A 27,418-nucleotide genomic window follows, 5' to 3' on the forward strand; every position below is an offset into this window, starting at 1 on the left:
TTCGAGAAATTCTGTTTTCGTGGTGAATTGGTGAATTCCCTGGTGAATTTAGTGAGTTAGTGCACCATAGGCCTTTGTGTACGCGAGGGATAGTGTTGGTGGTACTGCGCACATAAAGAGAGCTTCGCGCATTGGGTAGGACCACCACCCTATTCCTTACGTACGCAACTGCGATAACTATCCTTTGGTGCAGTATGTCAACTGCACTCGGAAGGCTGTCTATATACTACTTGGAGGGGTTGGCCTCGACGAAAGCGTCAGCAAACATTATGCCATTCATTTGTTCTTTTTTATTGATATATTGATTTAGGTTCTTACGCTGCGACGCCCCACGGCATTACTGTAGCGGGGCTGCGTACAAATACATGATGCTATCGCCTAGTGTTTTCCTTCCATCTAGCGTTCTGTGAGTGAGCCGTTCAGTTGTTCATTCGGTACGATGCGCCGCAGCACACACACACGTTTGCGAAGTTAACTTCAATTAAACAATTATTATTTGAGTTTAACAAAAAGTACCTCGGAGATTTTTTTGCTACGTCGTGCTAGGGAGACAGCTTGATCACGCTTCTATCCAGACCTCCTACACCGAATTTTTCGGTAAAAAATGTGCATTTTGTCAAATTTTCACAACTTTAGAATTTTTTACTGCGGCTTACAGTGCACCGGCGGGGTTTGATGGGTTTTTTTTTGTGTGTGTGCTTAAAGTACAACATGGGGGCTATTCCACAAAAAATGTTGAGAAGAAATTCCAGAAATTCCAGAATTTTGTATTGAAAAAAAAGATTCGTAAACTTGCACACACTTTGCAAATTTCGTGCATGCCACAAGCTTCGAGCCCGTCGAGCGCGATGGTAAAAAAATACATACGGTGAAATGAACTCTCCCCTATCAAATAAGACGCTTTCTAACATGCTCCGTGCCTTACGTGGGCCGTAATGCCTGCTTGAAGTGACATGGGTTTTCACCAAGCACTGCATCTTTGAGGGGCTCTGCAGCCCATAAATTTCAATTTCGTTAAAAAAAACATGTTCTGTTGCTTTCGGAGTCATAAGGAACCACCAAAAAATTCACATAAAATTTTTTGGGGGCGGGGGGTCGAGCGGCACCTCTGGATCACTTGGTGTGGAATGCCCCCGCCCCCCATCCCCCCTGTACTTCTATTCGCTTCGAGACACCATTCTGCTACTTCATCTCTGCCCCTGCATGCACGTAAGCGGCAGAAAAAGGATGGTGTTTTGCGCACCCGGGAGCTTACTTACGCAAACATCCCACTTACTTGTTGCTCAATACTGTCCACATCAATTTGTTTACATCTGCTGCACACGATACCTTCGTCTCCACTCACACTTTATTATGACCAAAAATACACACTGCCGCAGACACATCACGCTAACTTCTTCACCAACTGATCGAACATCTTCCTCATGAGTTCCGCTTGAAGCCGTTCCGATTCACGTCGCGACTTCCGGTCCTCTTCTTCCATCTGCAGCTTCCGCATCTCGTATTCGCGGTCTGCTTCAAACTTTGTCTTTTCCAGCGCTAGCCTCTCTTCTTCTAACCTCAACCTCCGCTCTTCAAGTTCCAGTTCCTTCTCACGAATGAAGTTTTCGGAGGGACGTTTCTTCGCCGCTGTGTCGTCTCCATTTGCGTTTGCGTTTTCGGCCTTCCGTTTACCTGGTACATGACAAACAAGCAGTGCTAGATACATACTCAGTCCCCGATGCAGTTTACAGCATGGATTACAAAAAAATCATGGTCGATCCATTGGTGGATCCGACGGAAATGCGTTGGCATTGAAACCTGAAACCCTTTTGGGAACTCCCCTTCACAACGCTACACAACCCTTCACACGACCCTACACAACGCTAACGCAAGACAGCATCCGCTGCCAAACGAGCATTTCGGTCTTCCTCTGATTCAGCTTGGCGGCGCCGTCTCACAGCCTTAGCCTTCTTTCGCCGCCGCTCCTCCGCACAGCTTTCATAACTCATGGCGCGCCTATACGTACACTGTTAAAACAGAACTTCATGACATAGCACGCTCATAGCCAACCATCATCCCGAATGATATCATTATGTGTGTAGATTTGTTGAAAATGGGAGGAGGCGCCTACCTGGGACACGTTATGCATGCCCAGATAGGCGCCTCCCCCTGTTTTGAACAAATGAGGACACAGAATGATATCATCCGGAATGGTGGTTGGCTAAGAGCGTGCTACGTGGTGAAGTTCTGTTTTAACAGTGCAGACATGTCTGAGTCAGACGGCCGCACCAACTGCACTGCCGGAGCGCCCTCTCCTTCCCTCTACACCCACCGCGCATGCGTGCCGCGTCTCGTCGTCCTCCTCTCCCTCGTGACCTACCTCCGTGCACCCTCCTACCGTACTCTCCCTCTGCGCAGCGCGACCCCTCTCCGCAACCAACTCTCCTCTCCCCTCGGAGTGCCCCTGTCCTCTTCCGTGGCTACAGACAGACCACGCCGCGGTTATTCTTAGCGAGGACTATAATGCTAACGCATTAATAACCAGCAATGCATGGTCAACAACCTTTGCCACTACTTCGTAATTCCTGTTTGTATCACGTAGCGTCTAACTTGTTCGGGTTACATGTCTTTCACAAGTTTAACGAGTGAAACTTACAACCATAACCTTTAGTAACACAACCCTTCCAAAGTTAAGTCTACACTCTTAGAAATGAGGCGGGGGGGGGGGGGCGGTCGAAGTAGCTTGACGTTGTTGGCCGCACTCAAGCGGGCATCGTCACGACAATAGCCAAAAATAGAAATTAACTTCACCGTATAGCACGCTCCTCGCTAATCATCATCTCGAATGATATCGTTATTTGCCTTGATTTGTTGAAAACGGAAGGCGTACGCCTTTTTTGTGACAATTATGAACAGCATAAATGTCACAAAAAAGGCGTACGCCTCCCGTTTTCAACAAATCAAGACAGGTAACGATATCATTCGAGATTACTTTTGGCTACGAGCGTGCTATGCGGTGAAGTTCATTTTTAAGAGTGTAGACGAGGAACTCCGAGCAAGACTTTTCGGTGCGCGCGCTTCCGGGTGCGCCGAGATTCTAGTGGACAGCCTTTTAGCCTGACGGTCATTTCAGCGATCAGACTGCTATTTTAATTTACCGCAATTATTCCATTTCATGTAACTTGCTTTACTTCTTTTGTTTCACTTATTCGTTTCATCGACTATATTTTCGACACAGGCCTTCAAACGTAGCTTCCTCTCAGTGCCACAACAGAACGGCTGCTCCCCTGTCGCAATATATTTACCGTTATCTTGTCTCGGTGACCATTGCGAGGCATCTGGTGTAAGGACAACCTCCACGTCGCCCGTGATAGGCGCCTCCTCGTGGTCCGAGTAGGCATAAGACGGCTGCGGTGACGCTTCCGCACCTTCTTCGTACACCTGACACAGCAAACTGGAATCCTGCTCCGAGGTGTCTGCAACTGAGGCATTCACGAGTGTTGAAAGAGGAGCGTCGCTTGTAGATAAAGTAAAAGTAACTAAGTCGCAGTTAGCCTGGAAAAATAGTAACTGAATTATTTACTTGTCTGTTTCTTCAGTGGGATACTTATAATACTTACGAGTTACTTCGATGTGGTAACTGTAACTATAATTCAGATACTATTTTCCCAGACTAACTGCAACTTTTTTAGTTACTTTTTTTAGTAGCTTATTCGTGACTGGTTCATGTCATATGCGTAACCTGGATGCCTCATTCCATCACCACCTGGAGCTTGCACTCAATGGAATGGGGTTGTCACTCATGGGATTTTTCGCGAGTTACTCGTTAACTTGGTTAAGTTGTCAACACAACTTATTAACTTAGTAACCTTAGAGTTACATTCTGAACAAAGTAACTAGGAAACGCTGTTTCTGCGCTTAGTTATACAGTGTTATATGTGCAGAGTACTTCCTGTGGGACAGTCGAATGCCGTGTGGGCGTATATCATGGTCTGGAAAAGAGGCGTGTGAAGTCTCGACCAAATAAGTCCAGAAAACGGACGTATTGAAAATATTGAAGTAGCTGAGTAACTTGATGTGCAATTACATTTCACTGTTACCTTGACCAAAAATAATAATAGCACTTCAAAATCAATGTCGCCCTGCCCCGTGTCTGTATGAGTGAGTGAGAAAAGTAGTAAGAAGTAAGAGAGAGGGGGAAGAGCGTGATTGGTTATCCGTCTCCATTGTAGTTGAGGTACTCTAATACCCCTATTAGGCCTGTTTCACACGAAGGTTTTTCTCGTCCGCGTTTTTAACGGAGGCAAAACGAGCCCATTGGAACCTACACTCTTAAAAATGAGTTTCACCGCATAGCACGCTCCCAGCCAACCATTATCTCGAATGATATCGTTATCTGCCGTGATTTGTGTAAAACGGGAGGCGTACGCCTTTTTTGTGACAATTATGAACAGCATAGGTGTCACAAAAAAGGCGTACGCCTCCCGTTTTCAACAAATCAGGGCAGATAACGATATCATTCGAAATTATTGTTGGCTAGGAGTGTGCTATGCGGTGAAACTCATTTTTAAGAGTGTACGGGGATCGATCAGGGTTCTATTTTTAAGGCAAACGGACGACAAAAACGGGTATGTGCAACGGGCAACCTTCGACGACCGTTGAAATCAACTGCTTTGAAAAACGCGCGTAGCGGCAGCAAGCGCGTATCGTGTCAATTTCAAATTCGAATTGGGAGTATACATCTACAGTGATTTACCTGTACCTATCAACCAGTCAAGCAGCATTGGATTCAATGCCCCTTTAGAAGCTAATGAATGAAAGAATTTAATTAACAAGAAGCTAAAGAAGTAAATTAAAGAAGTTAACTGAACGCTTGCTGGCGCTACCCGCGCTTTTCAAGGCAGGTGGTTACAACGGTCATCGAAGTCTGCCCGTGTAATAAGGGTATACCAGGGATATAACTCAGCGGAAAGTCCTGTTGACATAGTATTCGATCGGAAATCAGAAGGTCTATAGTTTCGAATAATGGTGCGAACACCTTTTTCCTGAGTTGATTGATTTCGTTGATTCTGGGCGTTGGAGGCTTACATGTTTGCGTCGTCCTACTTTGTGGCCTGCCTCGGCTACTTTCTCGTTCTTTAGTGACACTTAAAAGTTACTTTTTGTAGAAAAGTAACCAGATACTGCGAGAACAGTGCTAATACAGTTCTAATAATGCTAGGTACACACTCTAAGAAAAAAAAAGGTATGATTTCCTACCCATTTCGGTAGCGCTGCATTGCAACCACATTTCTACTCCAACCAGTTTTACTCTTTGGGCATAACTGCAGAATTGAAACAAACTACAGAGTACAATCCGTCGTTGCACCAGCTTGGGTAGGAAATTCTATCATTTTCTCTTAGAGCCCACGTGAGCGAGAGGAACAAGGGAAAGGGACGCCGCCGCTTATACCTGGGCGGGAGAAGACGTGTGTGGATTGGCAGAAAATAGTAGAAGTACTGTCCTGCTGCAACTTTGGGTAGGAAATTCTACATTTTTTTTTTTTTTACTTGGAGTGCAGTTCGGAGTTTCGCGTACCTTAGTTACTATACCTAAGACTGGCACGAGCATCAACGGATGGCACGCTCCTTACCAACAGCAACTCTCATTGGACTAGGAGTATCTTTGGGCTTCGGCTGGACCACGGGCTTCCGTGTGCTGCTAGCTATACGGGTTCTGGGACCGCCACATTCAATTTCTAAGTCGGAGACTTCTTGAAGCAACGCGGTCTTCTCCTTGTACAGAGCCTCGGAACCGCTCCTGCAATACGGAATGGAAGGGACTGTCACACTTGCCGTTTATCCGCACGAGCGACATTTCCCAGAATACCACGGCGGAAGATGCGAAAAACGTCATAACTTTCTGCTGTCACGTGAGCCTGAGCGCCCAACGTCGGGTCTTCATACTGCCAACGCCACCTATATAACAGAAGGCCTGCTTATTGCCTCTTCTCTCTCCATCGCTACGTGGACATATAAAGTCAGAATTCGTCTGCTACGGCGATTCGCCGTTGCAAACCCCGCCGCAGCAAACCGGACTCTCGGATTCGCCAAATCACGGAAGACAAGCTATAAGTATAGTATATGTGCTATCAGCATCCATATGCTCTGGTCTTCCTTCAAACCTGCGTATAAGGTGGAGGGGGACAAATGGGAGCCGGTCCCTCATATACCGGAGAGGGGCCCCTTGATAACGCGGTCCGCCCCCCAGTAGGCCGTGTCTTTGAATGCGCGACCGATAAAAAAGTCGTCGGGGCCGCTTCCGGTGCTGTTTCGGGAAGGTCTTTTCTTAGATCCACCTCCACTTTGATGCCTATGCATCAAAGCAAATGGACACTGCCATCTTAAGTTAGATTTTGGGCCTTCAGTTCCGGAAAGCGTTTTTTTTTTTTTTTTTTACTTTTTTCTGTTTACTTCTTGAAACGCTGCGCGCACTGTATATTTCAAAAAGTCTTGGAAACGAGAACAAAAGAAAGAACAGAAGCAAGAGCGATTAAATTGTGCCATGCGGAAAAAAGAGAGAAAGAAACAAATTTTAAATTTCTATTTTTTACTTTTTTTGAGCTCCCACCCATTAGGCTCCCATCAGGCCATTAGGACCCTTACCGTTAGTCGCTAGCTACCGTTAGTCGCCCAAACCGCTAAACCGTTAGTCCTATTGGGATGTCCGAAATTACGATAGGTTTATTGGCCTAATGGCTCCATTAGGATTGGCTCTGATGGATTTTTCGATCGCCAGTCGGTCGCCAGTAAGCAAATTATCACCTTCTGCGGACAAAGTCAAAATGGGTAGCACCGTGAAAACAAATTCCGTCTGCGGTGTTTTCGCCTGCAACCCGACGATAAAAGAACGCCACATGGATCTGCTTTTCACTCTGAGTAGGAGTTTTTCTATGTGATCTTATACAGACTTCAATCAAAACGCGCGCCCTATACGCTTCTTCAACACATGGGTAGGGTAGCGTGCAGCTTCCACTTCACCGCCAGACAGGTGGTTCCATCTATGGAGTAAACATTGAACGAAAGCTCGTCTCCTTTCCATTTCCTCCAGGCTATGCCTCCCTCCCTTCCCTTTCGTTCACCCTCGCGAAAATAGCGCCATCGGTAGTGTTACTATAAAAATACCGTGCCAATTCGGTTTCCCGTTCCTGCAAACGTGGGAATTACAGGCCCCAGCCCAGTGTAATGTCTGCACATTGTTAACATGTACTTACTTTCTGAGATTATTCCAATCTTGTTTCCGAAAGAGATTCAGCAGAAGATCGATCCTTTCGCGACAGCCTCTCACTGTAAATTCCTTCTCGCTTGCGGCGTTCACTCCCTGAGCAAGAACGACCCATTTCGACGAATCTGTGAACGGATTCAGAGAGAGAACTTCTCGCATGAGATGGACGTCGTCTTGTGGGTGGAAGCGCTTGCGGTGGATCACACCGAATGTCGCCATGTTGACCACCGCTTGACTACCGTGCAACAAGGGGACGGTATACGGTGCGCGATGCGCTAACGGTGAAGCGCAGTACGGCCTATTCACGATGCGCATGCGCGTCTCAGCATTCACCGTACTCCCATTGATAGCGCATGGGGCGGAGGCGAAAGGGAATAGAGAGTTTTTGTATACCGTTGATAAGGTTACAGTGCCAATCGGAACCAATCGCAGTGGTGCGTGACTCAGAATCTTATCCACTGATTGGTTCCGGTTGATACGGTTCGACGCAAGCCACGTTGTCAACGGTCTGCTAAAACTATCGAATAACAGCAAAACACCGCGATCTTCGCGGCCGTTCATTCTACGACGTTTTTACCGGGGAGACGCAGGACGCTTCTGGAGTACCATACGTTTGGAGTGGTGCACACTAAAATGCAGACGGGTAACACCATCACTTTTGAATAGATGTCTTCGTCTATCGTTGACGACGTGGTTTACGTCACACAGAACTTTGAAATATGTGAAAAGCTTTCGTGCTTCCCTCGTACAACAGAAAATTAGAATACGCTTCTGCCACACAGGATCCCTCACGGAAATATCTTTCTGAAGCACTCGAGGCTATCAAAATACAGCAGTTGCATTCATACTCAGTGACAACGCTCTCTTACGGATTCCTTGCCCCGGCACCTTGTTGTCAGAGTGGCTCCGTTGCATCTATCTTGATTGTCTACTGTATCTATATGTCGATCGCACCTAGCAGAGTGACGCGCTATTTTTGGCACTAACTTGTTTTGATAATATTAATAAGAAGAATAACCGTTTCTTCTTTCATTCGTCTTCTAACTATATTGGAATGGTCTTCCGACTGCACCGTAACCATTATTGATCGTGAGCCCTTTCAACATCACCACCACTACCACCACCTATTGATCGTGATTCATTTCGCAAACGTTTCATTGCGTATGTATCACATCTTAAAGGACGGTGCTATGTGTGCGACAAGACTTGGCTGTGACGCAAGTACACACGGCGAGACAGTTTCCTTTCGACTGCGTCCATTGCAAGATTCTTCTTGGGAAATTTTCGCTGACTGTTCTCAGCGTGTACGTGCCGCCGTCAGTCCAGACGACAGCCCATGACCTAAGACTAGCTCTGGCAGGGGCGAGTGATCCCTTCCTTGTTGTTGGGGATATCAACGCTCATCACCCCTTGTGGGGGAGTCGCAGGCGAGACAGCAAGGGGTCCCTGTGGTGCGACATCATTGAAGACCTGGATCTTTGTGTCCTAAATGACGGGTCTCCAACATGCCTCCGCCGGGACTACTCAACAGACGTATTCGACATTTCGCTGTGTTCGAAGGACGTTTTTCCGTACCTGACGTGGTCCGCAGACCTGGGCGGAAGAGGTAGTGACCACGTTCCTATATTGGTGTCCTGCTCCAAGTACGCATCTGGGGCAGGCCGCAGAACCGTACGGCTAACAAATTGGCAGTCCTTTCGTGAACTGTGCAAAAAGGACGTGCGCGTGGGAATGACCGCAGGCGAATTTACCGGCCATATTGTGAACTCTCTGACGTCTGCCACCACGACTGCAAAGATCAGCGCTGGCCACGCAGGTACGGATCCGGAGGTGGAGCGTTTGCGTGCCATTCGAAGACGGGCAGAGCGGAAGGCCCGGCGATCCGGTCAACTTGCAGATGCACAAGCCGCGCGTCGTGCGAATGCGTCGGTACAGAAAGCATTGCAGGCTGTTGACAAAAAAAGATGGCGTCAGTTTTGCGCGTCTCTGACTCCGTTTTCAAGCCCTGCGAAGGTCTGGCGGATTGCGCGGAGTCTCCGCGAAGCTCCTCCCGCGAGGAATCCCCTCAGATCTCTGGCACTCTCAGTATCTAGGCCTGAGAAGGAAGTTGCCTACGACTTCTGCAAAATTCTGGCAGCACAGTCTGAGGCAGCGAAATGTGCAACCTTTCGGAGCCACGCATTGGAGATGCAGCATGCTATTAGTCAAGCCCCGTCAGTGTCTGACCCTGACATGGACGCAGACCTCACGTTTGCCGAGGTCAAGGCTGCGCTGGCACTCTCCCACAAGAAGTCGTCGCCCGGTCCAGACAAAGTCACCTACGCGGCGCTCCGCAATTTGGACGACGCATCCCTTTTGGCGCTCTTAGAGGTTTACAACACGTCATGGAGGGATGGGCAGGTCCCTGCTGCGTGGAAGGAGGCACGGGTAGTCCCCATCCTGAAACCGGGGAAACAACCCTCTGATCTGGCGTCTTTCCGACCCGTGAGCCTCACCAGCTGCTTAGGCAAGGTCCTTGAACGTATGATACTGCACAGGCTCAAGTGGTGGCTGGAGCGAAGATCTGTTTTTCCTCAGGAAATGGCGGGTTTCCGCAGACAGCGTAACTCCATGGATTCGGTGCTCGATTTAGTCTCTTCGGTCGAAGAAGCGAAGGCGCGAAGACAAATAGCGATGGCTGTCTTCCTGGACATCAAACGGGCGTACGATTCCGTAAGCCACCCTTGTGTTATTCACGGGTTGTTGCAGGCCCAGGTGCCTCATAGGGCGCTGACGTGGCTCTCCGACTTCCTCCATCAACGGAAGATTTTCGTCACTACATGCGAGGGGGACACGGAAAAGATTACTGTGCCACAGGGAGTTCCTCAAGGAAGTGTTCTTAGCCCCCTGTTATTTAACATTGTCTTGATGGGCCTCAAGGGGTGCCTTGCTCGGAGGGCGCATCTGTCCATCTATGCTGATGACATTTGCGTCTGGATGGTTGGCAAGTCCCGCCCTGCAATTCAGTGTCGGCTCCAGAGCTCACTTGATGACATACATGTCTACTTCCTGAAAGCTGGGATGGACATCTCCACTGAGAAAAGAGCTACGCTTCCGTTTACCCGGAAAGAGATGCGCCGGTTCCCACTACACATCGGAGGATCTCCCTTAAGGCAGGTCAGGCACCACAGGCTCCTCGGTGTTGTGTTGGACCGCAACCTGTCGTGGGCAAGACACATTGATTATCTCACTTCAAAGGCGCAACGTTGGGGAAATGTGATACGTCACTTTGCCGGCTTGCGCTGGGGATGTAGTGAGCGAGACCTTCTTGCACTCCACAAAGCGCTTGTTCGTGGCTCAGTAGCCTACAGACTTCCTGCGTTGCACGGACTATCACGGACATCCGAACACAAGCTCCGTTGCGCCTTGGCGCGTGGCTTGCGGACCTGTCTTGGCGTTCCGCGTTGCGCTGAGACGAGGATGGTGGTAGCCGAAGCCAGGGAACTCCCAATTGGCGTCCTCCGCCAGAGAGAAACTTTCCGCCACTATTTGCGATTGCGCGCTCACCATCGCCGTCACCCACTGGTACAGAAGCTTCGTAAGCGGAACCACAGCAAAATCGCGCAGTGTGTGCAAGAACTAACGGACCATATACCTGCCTTCACTGTTGCCCCAACCGCTTCTTCAGTAGCCCCATGGACACTGCCGAAACCATCCATCTCGTCTCACATCCCGGGAATCAAGGGGTCGAAGAGCCAAACCCCTGCTCCAGTCCTCAAGCAGGCTACTCTGGAGTGGATGGACGCCGCATACGGAAACCAAACCGCCGTATATACGGACGGTTCCTCTACTACTGGCGGCTCATCTGCGGCATTTGTAATTTCAGAGGAATCAATTTCACGTGGGTTCCGCCTATCGCACGGCACCTCGTCCACCGCTGCGGAGTTGTATGCCATCCTGTTATTCCTAAAGTCTATTTTGGATCACCACCCCCGCCTCTGGGTGGTTTGCACAGATTCGCGGCAGCGCTGCAGTGCGTAGACAACATGGGCATCCGTGGCTCCTTGGCTCCGGTGGTAGTGAACATCTTGACGACGCTCAAGGTTTTAGAAGACAGGGGCCACCGGTTGACCCTCCAATGGGTCCCTAGCCACATTGGCATAAGAGGCAATGAAGTAGCGGATCGGGCAGCTGCTGCGGCTCACCATCGCCGCTCAGCAGTCCCCATCATACTTTCGAATGGGGATAGACGCTCCCTCTTGTCCGCATTGACTTCGCCTTGGGCCTATCAGGAATGGTGTCATGACATCACCCGGTGGTCGCTTCTGTATGCTGTTGACCCAACAATATTATTTGAAATGCCAGGCGGTTTCCCTCGCCTCTTTACCTCTCTCGTACGTCGTCTACGACTCAGCGTCGCATTCACCCCCGCACTCCGGTATAGGTTGGGCCACAGCAACACGGCGCTGTGTACAACTTGTGGTGTCCCGGCAGCAATCCGACACATTTTAGAAGACTGCAGCCAGTACGTATGCGAGCGACGGGCCTTTAAAGGTACTGTAAAGCAGCACCGATCAAATGTAATTTAGTGTGGCTATTCGATAGTCCAAGCCACCTAGACAAAAACTGCGCAAGTTTCATTCCAATCGACGGAGCAATTAATTAGAAAATTACAATTAAAGATTACGGGCAACACTGTACTAGGTATTCGAAATGAATCCGTACTCCTGCCACATACGGCGGCAACCACATTGCATGCGTATAACACTGGGGCCGACATAACAATCCACCATAAAATCCGCCCTTGCAATCCACACAACGATCCACATCTGAAGATAAACGGATAAGCGAACTGAAATAAAATGCTGAGCCGTTGAAAAAAATGTGTCAGACGTTCAAGAAGCCAGACAGCGTCGGGACTTGTTTGTTCACAGAGGTTCACAGAGAGAGTTTGTTCGTTGGAAAGAGGTCGCGAACAGAAGGAGCGCGCATGCGCAGTAGAGAAGTAGGAAGAGCCTCCATCGAACAGCGGACAGCGCTGGGTTACTTCGCAAAAAACACTGTTAACAGGGGTTTCAGAATGAATAGGTAACAGGGAAACTAATAATATGGTTACTAAAATAACGAAGTTCCGATGTAATACTGTGTAATACCAATTTTCAGTGTTGCCCGCTGTACAGGGGGTTGTTTGACACCAGGCGTCGCACCGCTCCACTACGCCGCATTTTTCATGGTAAATTAAAAATATTTTTAGCGCGTTGTCGGTCGTACGGTTCCGCCTATGGTATTTAGAAGCAACAAAGTATCTACAAACATCACCGGCATACCATGCTTGTCTACTGCTTTACAGTACCTTTAAATGTCAACTTGAAATGCTCGATCAGAGGCCATTCAACATCTGCAAAGTTCTCGGCCCATGGAGTAACCCTGGCCATCAGTGCCGTGCACTTGGCGCTTTCCTTTCCTTTCTGAGGGCCACCGGCCTGCTTCACGAACTGTAGGAATTTCCTTCCCTCGTCATCCTCTCATATGAACCTCTTTGGAATGGGGTAGGGTCCTGCACTCAACGCAGGGAAACATCCCACATCATCATCATCCATTCATCTATGTTGTTGTTGTTGTTGTATCACAAAGCAGTGTATAGGGGGATAGCTCGTTGCTGTAAATCAGTGGTTTACTGAAAATTTCGTCCCTGGGTGTGTCAGGCTCCGCATGGTGGAGTTGGAGGTGGTGGTGCGGTGACATCACAAAATGAAGGATACTCGACCGTACACCGGTAAGGACCGTTACGATGTCGCCCTTCCGTTCGTAAGGGGCAGCGTTGGTGGCTCTGCGCTCGCGCAAAACTTCCAATGGCAGATTCGGAGCGCCTCCGGAGCAAGTTCTGTTGCTCCGCCGAGAGCAAGCCTGTTCGATTGGCAGATTGGGAGCAGTTCTGGAGTCTTCCAATGGGAGCTTTGGAGCGGCATTCGAGTCAAGGTCGCTCCAGGGAGCAACCCAGACTGCTCCGACAAAATAGGCAGATTCAACCGGAACTCTATGCTTCCTATTTCCTTTCTCCAGAAAGAGGGAAAAAGCACCGGTAAAGCTACGGCGTGACGTCACGTGCAAGCCACGTATATGGCAATGGCAAAATGCGCAAAAATTGCCACTTTTCACCGCTTGCGAATTATGAATGATGATTACGAAGAGAGAGAGAGAAAGCAATTGCAATCATTATGCAACCAAAGCAATTGCAATCATTACGTACAAGGCGACCACGTCGCAGAACACGTACGTCACGCACGTATGCATTACGTAACGTTTCAATCCAAGATGAGCAGAGGTCAGCTTTCAAGTGTTCACCCCGGTGCAAAAAGAGAAGCTGTAGTCTTCCTGTGCCAGCTGGCTCATGGGACACGTTTCTCTACAGTTTTTTATTTCTTTAAAAAGTTTATTGAAAAGAAAAAAAAACTACGAGAACAGCATAGATGTCGTTTTCGTATTTGAGTTCTACGGCCAGGTGGACATCCTCCGGAAGGCAGTGTGCAACTACAAGATGACTAATTACCTAAAACTAATTACCCAATTACCTAAATTAAGGAATTTTCGCCAAAAGCGAGATAGCAGAATGAGATACTATCCTAGTTGATCGTATCAAAGTCTGCGCAATGCGCGAAGCTCTCTTCATATTTTGCGCGTGCAAAGAACCACCAACGCTACCCTTTACGAACACAAAGACGACCACTCCCTCCACCTTCCGGAGCCTGACACACAACCGGGGACGAAATTCTCGATAAACCACTGAATTACAGTAACGAGCTATCTCCCAATACTGCTCTGTGACGGTACATGCCCAATGAAATGTTAGCGAAATGAATCACGATCAGTCATGGTTGCATGTGCAGAGTGCAGTCGGAAGATCATTCCAACAGTTAGGAGACAACAATAAAGGTATTATTAGTCTTACGAAAACAAGTTAGGGGCAAAAACAGATGAAATCAAGTTCGGTACCGTGTGACGTAACCCACGTGATTGAAGCAAAGGGAACGATAGAGGTAGACATCTATTCAAAAGAGAAGTGATTCGGTCGTCCCCGTCTGCATTTTATTGTGCACCGGCCACTCCGAACGTATGACACTTCGGAAGCGTCCTGTGTCTCGCCGCTAAAAACGCCGTACAATGAATGGCCGCGAAGACCGCGGTACTTTCCTATTATTCCCTTTCGCCCCCGTCCCATCCGCGATCAATGGGAGTACGGTGAATGCCGAAACGCGCATGCGTATCGTGAATAGGCCGTACTGCGCTTCACCGTTAGCGCATCGCACACCGTATACCGTCCCCTTGTTGCACGGTAGTCAAGCGGCGGTCAACATGGCGACATTCGGTGTGATCCACCGCAAGCGCTTCCACCCACAAGACGACGTCCATCTCATGCGAGAAGTTCTCTCTCTGAACCCGTTCACCGATTCGTCGAAATGGGCCGTTGTTGCTCAGGGAGTGAACGCCGCAAGCGAGAAGGAATTTACAGTGAGAGGCTGTCGCGAAAGGATCGATCTTCTGCTGAATCTCTTTCGGAAACAAGATTGGAATAATCTCAGAAAGTAAGTACATGTTAGCAATGTGCAGACATGACAATGGGTTGAAGTCTGTAACTCCCACGTTTGCAAGACCGGAAAACCGAATTGGCACGGTATTTTTATGGTAACACCACCGATGGCGCTATTTTCGCGAGGGTGAACGAAAGGGAAGGGAGGGAGACACAGCGTGCAGGAAATGGAAAGGAAATGAGCTTTCGTTGAAGGTCTACTCCATAGATGGAGCCACCTGTCTGGCGGTGAAGGGAAAGTTGCACCGTTGCCACGGAGACCGTTGCACGCTACTCTTCCCATGTGTTGGAGAACCGTATGGAGCGCATTTTGATGTGACTACGAAGTATTTCTGTGCTGATGCCATGCATCCCGTTGCCAGACACTATGGAGAAGCGCGCGCTTCCCCAACACCACTATTACGTGAGGAAGACAACTGGGGCATACTGATTACTGAAAGCGCGTGGAATGTTGCCGTTTTTTTCACTTGCGTAAAGGAATGTCTTCTGTATGCTTGTGCAAAGTCACGGGCGTTTTACTGCAATTTGTGTGCTTCTACGGTGGTGACGAAAAGTGCAAGAAATTTGCTAGAAATTTTCTTGCAAATTCAGGATTTTTTAAGTAACAATCTACCAATTCAATTTCGCAGATAATTTTTTGTTGTGTAGCCGTTATTGGTCGCTTCAGTATGAAAAAGTTTAGAAATTTTAATCTGAATTAGTTTTTGTGGTAAAAATTGCCAAATTCCACACTTTCAGTGAAAATGGGCATAGATGAGCCCAGAACACAGTATGGAGAAGTCGGAGTAGGACGATGAAATTGATATAAGGTTATATCTCAATCCGTCTCGTAAAACATACGAAAAAATATCGAGTGTGTTTTTCGATAAAGCCGACAATTTTTCTTTTTCTTTTTTTTTCGGTATTGAATTCGTGTAATGGGCATTCCTGCTGCGCGAAGAAACAGCAAAGTCTCCGTTGGTGTCCGTGAAGCGCATCAACAATCCATCGTTTCACTGTGCAGCATGTAGTCATGCGGGTATAAGCTTTCGCACCGCACGTCCTCCACCTGTGCGGAGCTCTACGCGATACTCTTCCTGAACAAGCTATTGGAGTGCCACTTTCAACCCAGCTCCTGGGTGATCTACACTGATTCTAGAGCAGCCCTACAGTGTATTGCAAGCAGGAGCATTCGAGGCATCTTGGCATCAATCGCTACTACTGACAGTGGACCCCGGGTCACTGTATACGTGGTAATGAAGACGTAGACTTAATAGCTGCAGAAGCCCGCCGCCCGTCGACATATACGATCTCCATCGTATTGCCAGAAGGGAATAGACGACCTTACCTGTCGGCGCTTGTGCCCGGCGCTGTACCCGCAGCTCTGTGACGTTCCTTACTGGAAACAGAAACGGAAACGTAACAGAAACGAAATGGGAACACTGGTATCAGAAACGTATAACGTACGGAAACAGAAATATTGCGGTAATGAAAAAAGGAACAGGTAATGAGAACATGTCCATTATGAAAAAATGGCTAGGAAGCAAGCGAGCTGGTGAAGATGATGCATAATGTAAAAACCCCGAGACTAGGGAACTTCGTGTTGTGTCTGTCCCTTCGTGTTCCCTAGTCTCGGGGTTTTTACATTATGCATGTCCATTATATGACCCTCTTCGAGAGGATGTCGGCATGGTTGCGTAGCTCAACCGCAAGGATCGACGACATCTTTACTGCTCTCATGACTTTTTATTAAAAGTCTGTAAAGAATAACAAACATCATGTGCTTTAAAGGTATGTGGTTCATTACATCATGCACTTATTGTATTTAGCGCAAAGGTATTAAAGAAGCAAAAATGATAATTATTTTTCTACATGTCCTATACTAGAGTCACTGACTAGTGGTGCAGACAAGGACGGACGACGACGAAGTGTTCTGCGAAGCGGCCCCGCCGATTCCTTCGCTCCGCAATTTTTTGCCGATTTTTCGCTTATCATAGACTCTTGAACACCTTTCATTGGATCTGCAGTGTTCCCTGCCTTTTAGCGACATACGAAAGGTGCGTTGCCCGAAGTATCTCGCAGTGCTTATATCGCACGTAGGCTGTTCTTGTGCCTGTGGCGCATGGACGCCTGTTTCATGATGGCCTCCATCGCAAATGTCCCCGGAAATATTCCAACCGATGCGGACCTACCAAAGCTACCGCATAAGCGACCTACAGACGATGACGACATATCAATTGAAGACTTGAAGCAACAGTTCCTTGACTCATCGGAAACAGTGGGTTACGAGCACATTCAGGATGATTCCACGGAGGCGCACGATGGGGACGAGACCCCATTCACCATGGTATGTTACAAGAAAAATAGAAGGTGTGGCATACCGGTGCTGTTCCGTCCGGAGTCCGCTGATAAGCCACTTTGGTCGGCGAACACCACCAAAGTAGCCCAGGAGATAGTTTCAAAGGCACAAGATAAGGTCCTATATCTCATCGTTTCCACAAGGATGGTACTGTAGCGGTGACTGTGCCATCCCTCGCAGCTGCTACTAACCTGTTATCGTTGCGATCCCTGGCCGGGATTTCAGTGCAGCCGGTCATTCCACAGTCATACGCTAAGAACCAAGGGAAAATAAAAGGAGTGCCGCTGTTCTACGAAAAGTCAGCGCTTCAAGAGTACTTACAAGACTACGGTGTAATCTCTGTCAAGCGTCAGAAGGCCTTTTGTCCATCCGAGGACGGAACGGTCCGCCATGAGTTACTGTCATCTGTGCTGCTAACGTTCCGTGCAGACGTCCCTCTCCCCTCGTCTGTAAACCTAGGATTCGAATGCTTTCCCGTACAAGAGCATATCGAGGGTCCACCGCGGTGCTGCAACTGCCAACGCTTTGGACATATAGCGAAGAATTGCAGAGGTAACTTGGCCTCATTGCTATCAGGACTGCACAGCTGGAACCAAAGTGCGCAAATTGTGGTGGGTCCCACGCGGCATCGTTTGCGCATTGTGGGGTGAAGCGGACCGCTGCAAGCAACCAAGGCACCAAGTACTGGAGGGCATACCACCGAGTCGTCACGCTCCTCCATTTAACGAGGACATGGTGCGTCCGCCACTAGCCCTGGCTGCTCAGTCTACACCATCTACTTCTTCCGCCGCGATTGTCACACGGGAACAACAAACGCGTCAGAACACACGGAATCGTTCCCGGTCAACGTATGCTCATGTCGCAAAAACTGGCAGAGAAGCGCGAAATGAACCTACATCCTCAGAAAAGACCGGAACCTCGGCCTCAGCTGGACCTTCCACGACAATGGCTATGTCATCGCGTCCTATACCAAGCCCAAGGAACACGGCTAACCTGAACCAGTCCCGTAGGCCCTGCTCAGAGTCTTCAGCTCCTGTGGCACTCCCGCAAAGCAATGACTCGCAAGGAAACTTCCTGCAACTCTTGTACAACATGTTCTTCATTGTCCTCCGTGCTATCATCGCAGCGTCTCCAGCTTCTCGAGGACTTCCTGAGGTACATGCGTTTCTGGCCATGGAATCTGTATTGGAGAGCTCTACTTCCTTTGGGAACTCAACGTCCCACCATGGATAAGCTGTACACATCGACTACGATTGTGCAATGGAACGCCAGGGGGCCTGTGCAGCAAGATGTGTGACCTACGTGACCTCCTGTAGAGGTACGTGTTTCCAGTTCTAGTAATCAGTGAAGCAAAAGTACCGGCAACTTTTCGTGTTTCACGCTACGTTACATACAATCCCCATCGGCCTGCAGGCCTGAGCCGCGCCATCCTCTGTGTAAGGCAAGATCTTCCTGCGACACTCCTCCGGAATTCGCAAACGGACGCTTGTGAGTTTGTGCAGTGCAAGGTGCGGTTCAGCAGCACTATGACGGTGACTATATTGTCAGCGTTTACTTACCTCCAGCCACCACAATTCCTGAAAGCATGCTGCGAGAGATATTCTCCAGACATTCTGCACACCTCATAGTGTGCGGCTGCTTCAATGCGCATAACGTCATATGGGGTAGCGCGAGAACTGACAACAGTGGGCAGAATGCTGTCGAACATCATCGAAAATCTAGAGCTGTGCATACTGAACGACGGGTCACCAACTTTCATGCGTAATTCCTCAAGCTCATGCCTGGATCTAACGACTTGCTCTCCAGACATTCTGAATGATCTTACATGGTCAGTGGACGTGGAGACGAGAGGGAGCGACCACCTTCCCATACTAATATCACACTCTGGACTAGGGACTATCGCTCAAAGGCCGAGAAAGTATGTTTCTCTTACGAACTGGAAGGAGTATAGATCGCTGATTAAGGGTATAACTACATCAGCGTCGAATGCTGAGAGCTTTGCTCAGTCCGTCCGCAGCTGTTATGACCGGGCCACAACGAGGGCTGCCGTTCCGCATGGCCATCGTACAGTGGATCAAGAGTTTCAACGACTGCGCGCGCTCAGAAGACGAGCCGAGAGAAAGGCGCGACGCTCAGGCCTACTCGAGGATATACTGGATGCTCGCAGAACACATGCAGTCGCAAGACGACACCTGGTCCGATTAGATCGCAAGCGGTGGCGGAACTTCTGCGACACCCTCATGCCGCTCACACCTACCACTCGTATATGGAAAGTCGTCCGAGGGCTCCAATCCCAGCCAGCACATAGAGCTCCGTTCAAAATATCGGCCATGAACCGCGGTGCATCGGAAATCGAGGTGGCTGACGAGTTCTGTCAGTACATAATGCGGCCTTCTGAAGCGTCTCTTCAGCCGCATCATGCAACCATCGTTGCTGAACTACAACGAGCTGATGAAGCCGCAATACATTCTACTAGCTCCGTGCTCGATCGGGAATTCAGCATGGTGGAGTTACGATCCGCCCTTCGCCGCACTTCGGCGGGACCCGACTCCATTTCCTACACCATGCTAAGGAACCTGAGCGAGGAAGGCCCATGCGTTACTTCTTAATTGTCTCTCTTCAATAACTCATGGCACCGTTTGACACGGTGGCTCGAGTCACACTGCAGTCTGCCAGAATCCGTGGCAGGATTCCGGCGCTCCTGCTGTACGATGGACTGCCTTATAGACCTTATAACCTACATCGGCCACGAGCGGACATTCCTCCGTATTACAGTTGGTGCGTTTCTTGACATCAAGAGGGCATTTGACACCGTAAGCCACCCGCACGTCATTTCTGCATTGCGATGGAGAGGCGTCGTGGGAGCATCTTCATGTGCAATGAGGATGGGATGTGTCGAAAGCACACCATGACCACGGGCGTTCCGCAGGGCAGCGTGCTCAGCCCGGTGCTCTTTAACATGGCGCTGTGCGACCTCCCAAAGCTTCTTCCCCGGAGAGTTCATATCTCCATGTATGCAGACGACGTTTGCATTTGGACGTCGGGCAAAGCGCAACCTCAAATACAGCAGCGCCTGCAGAAAGCTCTGGACACTGTAGTGAGATACTTGTCAGAAAGAGGTATGGATGTATCGCCAGAGAAGACCGTCGTTCTACCATTCACGCGAAAGCGCATGACGAGACTCCCCTTACGCCTTGGAGGCTCTGTCTTGAACACAGTAAAGCAACATCGTTTTCTGGGCGTGACTCTGGAAGCTGGTTTGACTTGGTCACCGCATATAAAAAGGATCACCACAAAAGCCGATGCTTATCGCACCATTCTCCGCTCCTTGGTTGGCATGAGAGCACTCGCCAGAAGCCTGCGTACAGTACTGGGCCTGCCTGAGCAGCTTCAGACAGTTGCACATTGGTGGAAGGAAATGAACCACCTGTACAAGCCCTGAGGGTGCAAGGGGCACTGCGCCATTACCTGCGCTTGCTGACTCGGCATGAAAAACATCCACTAGTCCGGAAGCTTAGCGACAGGTGCCACTCTAAGTTTCACTCGCTCGTCGCCGAACACGCCGACCAGCTACCCACAAACTTTCAACCGTCTGCACCCTCAATGGTTGCACCATGGCTATTACGGGACCCATCTGTATCAATGAGTGTGCCTGAATGTCCAAGTAAACATATCGTCAATGCGGATGTCATTAAACAGCGAGTCCTGGAGATTATGGCAGAGCTCTACAGCAGCCGCTGTCATGTCTACACGGACGGGTCATGTACATCGGATTCTTCGTCATCCGCCTTTGTGGTACCCGAGAGAGGCGTTGAAAGTCGTTATCGCCTATCACACATGTCATCGTCTGCTGCTGCAGAGATTCACGCCATTACCCAAGCTCTTCGATACATCAAGACAACAAATTGCAATCGTTGGGTAGTGTACTGGGACAGCAAAGTCGCTCTATGTGCGCTATGCAGCCTCGACCCATTCTCATCGTGCGCTTCCATGGTGTATGACGCCCTTCTTGTTCACGACGCTGTTGTCCGGGACGGTCACGAGGTTAGGTTCCAATGGGTACCCAGCCACTGCGGTATCCCTGGTAATGAAAAGGCTGACTGTCTCGCTACAGAGGCACACCTTATGCGCCGATGTCGTCCTATCCCATTCACAACGCACGACGCCCGTCGACTACTACACAGCGTCATGTACGAAGTTTCTCGTCGACTGTGGTTTGCAGACAGTAGCCGTAACCTGAATGTTCTACGACAGATGGACCCCAACCTAAGATTTTTCATGCCTGGCGGCGTACCCCGAGCTGCTGAGACTTATTCACCGTCTTCGAGCTGGCGTCCCGTTCTGTCGTTCTCTGCTGCACAGGATGGGTCTTGTTGAGTCTCCGTTGTGCCCAGAGTGTGATGTGGTGGATGACAGCGGTCACGTCTTGCTAGAGTGCCGCCACTTCAGATCAGAGAGACAGTCACTCCTTGCCGGCATTTTACGCATGACGAATCGCCCAGTGGAGCTGACCCATTTATTGGGTCCTTGGGATACTCCGCGAAATCAACGGACGGCAATCCGTCTGCTGGTAGCCTTCTTGAGTGAGACTGGTCTCACAACCGTATTGCGAACATCATGCGCGAACTCCATTTTAGTGTGAACTGCTGAGAACCAATTTTGTAGATCTCCAGTGCGCTATATTGTTTTCCCGTTCTATTGATTGAGTGCCTGTGAGTGTTTAAGGATCCCGCTGTGTTTTGTTTTGACTGCTGTGAGTATTTTGAATCGGAAGGTGTAATAGCTATACAGCTCTTGCAATGGCACCCATGGAGGGCTGCTGATAGCTCCAAGGTTTACTTTATTTTACGAACTAACTAACTAACTAGTGGTACAGCGTATCACATTCCTTTTCCGCGCCGGAGCCGCCGTTCGATCGGTGTCCGCGATTGGGCCCCCGGTCGTGTCACGTGGTTTCTCCCTCGAAGAACGCGCCGTGCATGTTGAGTCCCCTCCATCGAAAGCCGGTTTCCTCGGTTGCGAGCTGGATCGACTGCGTGCGCGTTGTCCTCCGCCGGAGAAGTGGGAGATCGGCGTCCCGTTGCTAGGCGACGCGGCCGCGCCGGACCCAAGATGGCGGTATCGCTCGCCGGTCTGCGTGTACCATGCAGACAGCTATGGCGTTTTTCGCATATTGCGCTGTGGTATTCTGGGAAATGTCGCTCGTGTGGATAAACGGCAAGTGTGACAATCCTGTCAATTCCGTATTGCAGGAGCGGTTCCGAGGCTCAGTACAAGGAAAAAACTGCGTTGCTTCAAGAAGTCTCCGACTTAGAAATTGAATGTGGCGGTCCCAGAACCCGTATAGCTAGCAGCACACGGAAGCCGATGGTCCAGCCGAAGCCCAAAGATACTTCTACTCCGATAAGAGTTGCTGTTGGTAAGCTGCATGCCATCCGTTGTTGTTCGTGCCAATCTTAGGTATAGTAACTACTAAGTTACACGAAATTTCGAACTATACCTATAACATTATTAGAACTGTATTCTCACTGTTGCGGTAACTGCTTGCTTTTCTACAAAAGAAAGTTAACAAAAGTACACTACAAACGTGCTACCACGGTCTCTCAATACTCAGGTAACTCCAGCGATTAGGGAACATCCGACGAAAAGCTCGTTCGGGCGCGCAGCGGCCGCGCAGTGGAGCTCAGCTAGATTGGGGGGTACTCCACGGCAGTCTTTACATTACCTTTTCCTTGGTGCTTTTGTTTTTGTGAAAGTGGCCTGGCAGTATTTGAGGGTGTATTTGGCCATGTACGGTGTATCATGGTGCCTTACAACCCGCCTCGTGTCTGTTGAATAGAGGACACGAGATAACCTTGTACCGTCGACATTGTTATTTTTTGTTACTATTTAACCGTGCCAGCCAACAGCCATGTCCTAAATAGTGGTACACAATATGTACACGCAAACACAATAAAACATCTAAATCTTTCTTTTACATAACGTATATGTCAAACACAACGTCACCCGTCACCGGAAATTACAAAAAAATATAATGCTCTTTGGCATGCACATTATACTGACCTTGTAAACGAGAGATAGGAGAACTAGCATTGTACCTACCCTTTAAATACCATGCCAATGATGAGGACGGTACCCAGAACAACCGAGTCTCTGTTGGAAATATCGGCGGCTGTCGTCCTGAGGCAATTCCCTCCGTACTTCCTTACCTGTTCGCTGGATTTCTACCTGTCTATATTAGCTTTTGTGTTTGGTTAATGTAACCGTAAAATGTAATTGCACATACGTTACTCAGGTACTTCAGTATTTTCCGTACGTCCGTTTTCTCATTTGGTCGGGACTTCACACGCCTCTTTTCCAGACCACGATACGCCCACGGCCTTCGACTGGCCCACGGGAAGTACTCTGCACATAACACTGTGTCTACGCACTGAAACACAATATTCTATTTACTTTTTTTTACGATGTAACTCTAATGTTACGAAGTTAACAAGTTATGTTGCCAACTTAACCAAGTTAACGAGTAACTCGCGAAAAATCCCATGAGTGCCAACCCCAGTCCATTGAGCGCAAGCTCCAGGTCGTGATGGAATATGAGGCATTCAGGTGACGCATATAGCATAAACCACTCATGAATAAGTTACTAAAAAAGTAACTAAGTCGCAGTTAGCCCGAGAAAATAGTAACTGAATTATAGTTATCACATTGGAGTAACTCAGTTACCACATAAGCACACGAGGCGAGGCGAGCTCCGTCTAGGGACAAACACAACAACAACACATGGGGCCTCCAAGTTTCTAAGGGACAAAGTCAACAAGTAACTCACGAAAAATCCAGTGAGCGCCAGCACTAGCCACTTATTGACTTTTTCGTGCATTACTTGTTGAGTTTCTCCGTCAGGCACCTGAAGGCCCCGTGTGTTGTGTTTGTCCCTAGACGGAGCTCGCCTCGGCTCGTTTACTTACCTGATAACTGAGTTGTACCCCTGTCACACGGCAAAACGAATGGCATTTGCAGCGAATGACAGTCGCACCGAATGTCATTCGCTTGTCTTGCATCGAGCTGCACGCACGAAAAAATGGAATACGATAACTGTAACTACTCTTTTCCCAGGCTAACTGCGCACTTCGTTACCTTTATAGTAACTTACTCATCACCGGTAACACGAATGGCTCGTATTCCACCACCACCACCACCGCCACGACACAACAGAAATGAACTTCGCCACGTAACACGCTCCTAGCCAAACATCATCCGAAATGGCAAACGTTATCTCTACCTTGATTTGGTGAAAACCGTGGGTGTACGCCACATTTGTGGCAATTATGCACTGCATAATGCCACTAAAATGGCGTACGCCCCCCGTTTTCAGCAAATCGAGTGAAAGAACAATGCCTCTCGGGGTGATGGTTGGCTGAGCGTGCTATGTGGTGAAGTTCATTTTTAAGAGTGCAGAGCTTGTCAGTGTCGTCTGCTGTTTTTTGTGCACTCCCCTTTTTGGGATATGGTAAGGTGGTCTATGTTGAAGACAGTTGAACTACTTTGTTGATAGCAGTCAGAATAATCGCCTAAATTGTACCATAATTCGTTAACTGAATCCCCATACCTTTGAGAAATGATCCACAAATTACTGTGGTGCTAAACCAGATATTTATTTCGCACGAGCCAAAAATGACAGGCTACATATTTTCATCAACTTACCCCACCCTATGGGTAAGTTGAGGACATCAAAACATTAATGCCGGGTTTAAATTTTCTTTTGTTTGGGCCAGCCGAAACGGTCAGCCACGAGTAGGTCATATTTTATTAGCCGAGGAACAGAAATGAACAAATTCGAAGTCAACGCTCGCCAAAGTTACAGATTGGAGAAAAAAAGGGCCCCTCTTACCTCGACCACATCTGCAAAACAACGTGTCACGTCTTTCTAAACAGCCACGTGCAGAACGTCAACACTTTACTTCAAAGCGCAGATAACGACTGTGCTCACCCTGGTGTCACAGACGGGAAAAAATATTGCTAAGAAAATGCCACGCGACAAACCCAAACTGTCGTCAACTTGCCCCCGTCTTCAAGTATAGCCCCACTTTACCCTATGGATCCAACCACGACGCCCGTCTTTTAATGCTCATGAATGCCTCAGTCGCAGACACGTCGGAGCAGGATTCCACTTTGCTGTGTCAGGTGTACGAAGAAGGTTTGGATGCGTCACCGCAGCCGTCTTATGCCTACTCGGACCACGAGGAGGCGCCTATCACGGGCGACGTGGAAGTTGTCCTTACACCAGACGCCTCGCAATGGTCACCGAGACAAGATAACGGTAAATATATCGCGACATGGGAGCAGCCTTGCACCAGCTGTTGTGGCACTGAGAGGAAGCTACGTTTGAAGGCCTGTGTCGAAAATGTGGTCGATGAAACGAATAAGTGAAACAAAATAAGTAAAGCAAGTTACATAAAATGGAATGATTGCGGTAAATTAAAATAGCAGTCTGATCGCTGAAATGACCGTCAGGCTAAAAGACTGTCCACTGGAATTTCGGAGCACCCAGAAGCGCGAAAGCACACCGAAAAGTTCGAGCGGAAATTTTCTCCTCGCAAAACGTCTTGCACGGAGATCCTCGTCTAGACTTGACTTTCGAATGGTTGTGCCATTGAACGCATGGCTGCGAGTTTCACTCGCCAAACTTCTAAAAGACATGTCACCCGAACAAGTTAAACGCTACGTGATACAAATTACGAAGTAATCGCAAAGGTTGTCTACCATGCATTGTTGCTAGTTATTAATGCGCCAGCATTAGAGAGGATCCGGAAAAATCGTCCCCGGTGGGAACCTTGGTTAGAACCGGGTCCTAGGTTAGTTTTCAGAGGTTATGTTAGTTTAGGCTTCTTTTTGACAGTTCCCCATGCGGGTGGAGGGGTTCCCCACAACTGGGCACGCGCTCAACGCTACGCTATAGCGTCGTTTGACAAAAACTACTTTTCTTGATACTTTTGTTGCGGGGACGATTTCTCGGGGGGACATTTTTTCTGGGGACGATCTTTCATACACCCGCATTAGAGTCCTCGCTACGAAAGAATCGCGGCGTGGTCTGTCTGTGTAGCCAAGGACGTGGAGAGAGGCAGTACGAAGGAGAGGAGGCGCTGCGGGGAGGGAGAGTACAGGTGAAGCGCGCGTGGAAGTAGGTCACGGGGGAGAGGAGGACGGCGAGGCGCGCACGCACGGTGAGTGGAGCGGGAAGGAAAGGGCCCGTGGAGAGCGCTGCGCGCCGGCAGTGCAGCGTGCAGCTGTGGTGGTCGACAGGTTCAGACGCGTCTACGAGGGCGCGCCATGGGTTCTGAAAGCTGCTGTGCGGAGGAGCGGCGGCGAAAGAAGGCTGAGGCTGCGAGACGGCGCTGCCAAGCTGAATCGGAGGAAGCCCGAAAGGCTCGTTTGGCTGCGGATGTTGTTATGCGTTATCGGTTATCGTTGTGTATGATCGTGTGAAGAGTTGTGTAGCGTTTGGGAAGGGTCGTTGAAGGGATGTGTACCGTTGTGAAGGGGAGTTCCCAAAGGGTTTCAAGTTTCAATGCCAACGCATTTCCATCGGATCCACCAATGGATCGACCATGATTTTTTTTGTAATCCATGCTGTAAACTGTGTTGGGGACTGGGTATGTATCTAGCTGCTTGTTTGTCATATACCAGGTAAACGGAAGGCCGACAACGCAAATGCAGACGACAAAGAAGCGGCGAAGAAACGCCCCTCCGATAACTTCATTCGTGAGAAGGAACTGGAACTTGAAGAGCGGAGGTTGAGGTTAGAAGAAGAGAGGCTAGCGCTGGAAAAGACAAAGTTCGAAGCAGACCGCGAATACGAGATGCGGAAGCTGCAGATGGAAGAAGAGGACCGGAAATCGCGACGTGAATCGGAGCGACTTCAAGCGGAACTCATGAGGAAGATGTTCGATCAGTTGGTGAAGAAGTTGGCGTGATATGTCTGCGAAAGTGTGTATTTGTGGAATAAAGTGTGAGTGGTGACGAAGGTATCATCTGCAGCAGATTTAAACAAATGGATGTGGACAACGTCGAAACGATAAGTAAGTGGGATGTTCGCGTACGTGAACACCCGAGTGCGTAAAACACCGTCGTTTTTCTGCCGCTTATGTGCATGTAAGGGCAGAGATGAAGTAGCAGAATGGTGTATCGAAGCGAATAGAAATACAGGGTTTTTTAAGCGTGATGTGAGCAAGCTTACGCTTGTCCCATCCTACAGTTGGCAATACGAGAT

The 27,418-nt window shown here is 49.0% G+C and overlaps 2 protein-coding genes across 6 annotated transcripts; one reads left to right on the top strand and one right to left on the bottom strand.

Moving 5' to 3' along the window:
- Positions 1-1,336: 1,336 nt before the first annotated feature.
- On the bottom strand, positions 1,337-25,115 carry LOC135368254 (uncharacterized). 4 transcript variants are annotated; one of them, XM_064601414.1, is made up of 6 exons: positions 17,473-22,439; positions 17,343-17,403; positions 16,141-16,191; positions 5,616-5,782; positions 3,288-3,464; positions 1,337-1,674 (listed from the first exon to the last, which is right to left on the bottom strand). In XM_064601414.1, exons 2-6 carry the CDS (start codon positions 17,387-17,389, stop codon positions 1,385-1,387), a joined length of 732 nt encoding a protein of 243 aa, XP_064457484.1. In that variant the 5' UTR covers positions 17,390-17,403; positions 17,473-22,439; the 3' UTR covers positions 1,337-1,384. The 4 variants fall into 4 exon arrangements, with proteins under 4 accessions (XP_064457484.1, XP_064457485.1, XP_064457483.1 ...); XM_064601415.1 differs by lacking the exons at positions 17,343-17,403; positions 17,473-22,439 and adding an exon at positions 25,040-25,115; XM_064601413.1 differs by having other exon boundaries at positions 17,343-22,439.
- On the top strand, positions 14,567-27,176 carry LOC135368255 (uncharacterized). Of its 2 annotated transcripts, none has more exons than XM_064601416.1 (4): positions 14,567-14,808; positions 22,404-22,570; positions 25,292-25,468; positions 26,836-27,176. In XM_064601416.1, exons 1-4 carry the CDS (start codon positions 14,579-14,581, stop codon positions 27,120-27,122), a joined length of 861 nt encoding a protein of 286 aa, XP_064457486.1. In that variant the 5' UTR covers positions 14,567-14,578; the 3' UTR covers positions 27,123-27,176. The 2 variants fall into 2 exon arrangements, with proteins under 2 accessions (XP_064457486.1, XP_064457487.1); XM_064601417.1 differs by lacking the exon at positions 14,567-14,808 and adding an exon at positions 16,860-17,139.
- The last annotated feature ends 242 nt before the right edge of the window (positions 27,177-27,418 follow it).

The sequence above is a fragment of the Ornithodoros turicata genome, chromosome 9 (assembly GCF_037126465.1).
Source record: "Ornithodoros turicata isolate Travis chromosome 9, ASM3712646v1, whole genome shotgun sequence".
Lineage (NCBI taxonomy): Eukaryota > Metazoa > Arthropoda > Arachnida > Ixodida > Argasidae > Ornithodoros > Ornithodoros turicata.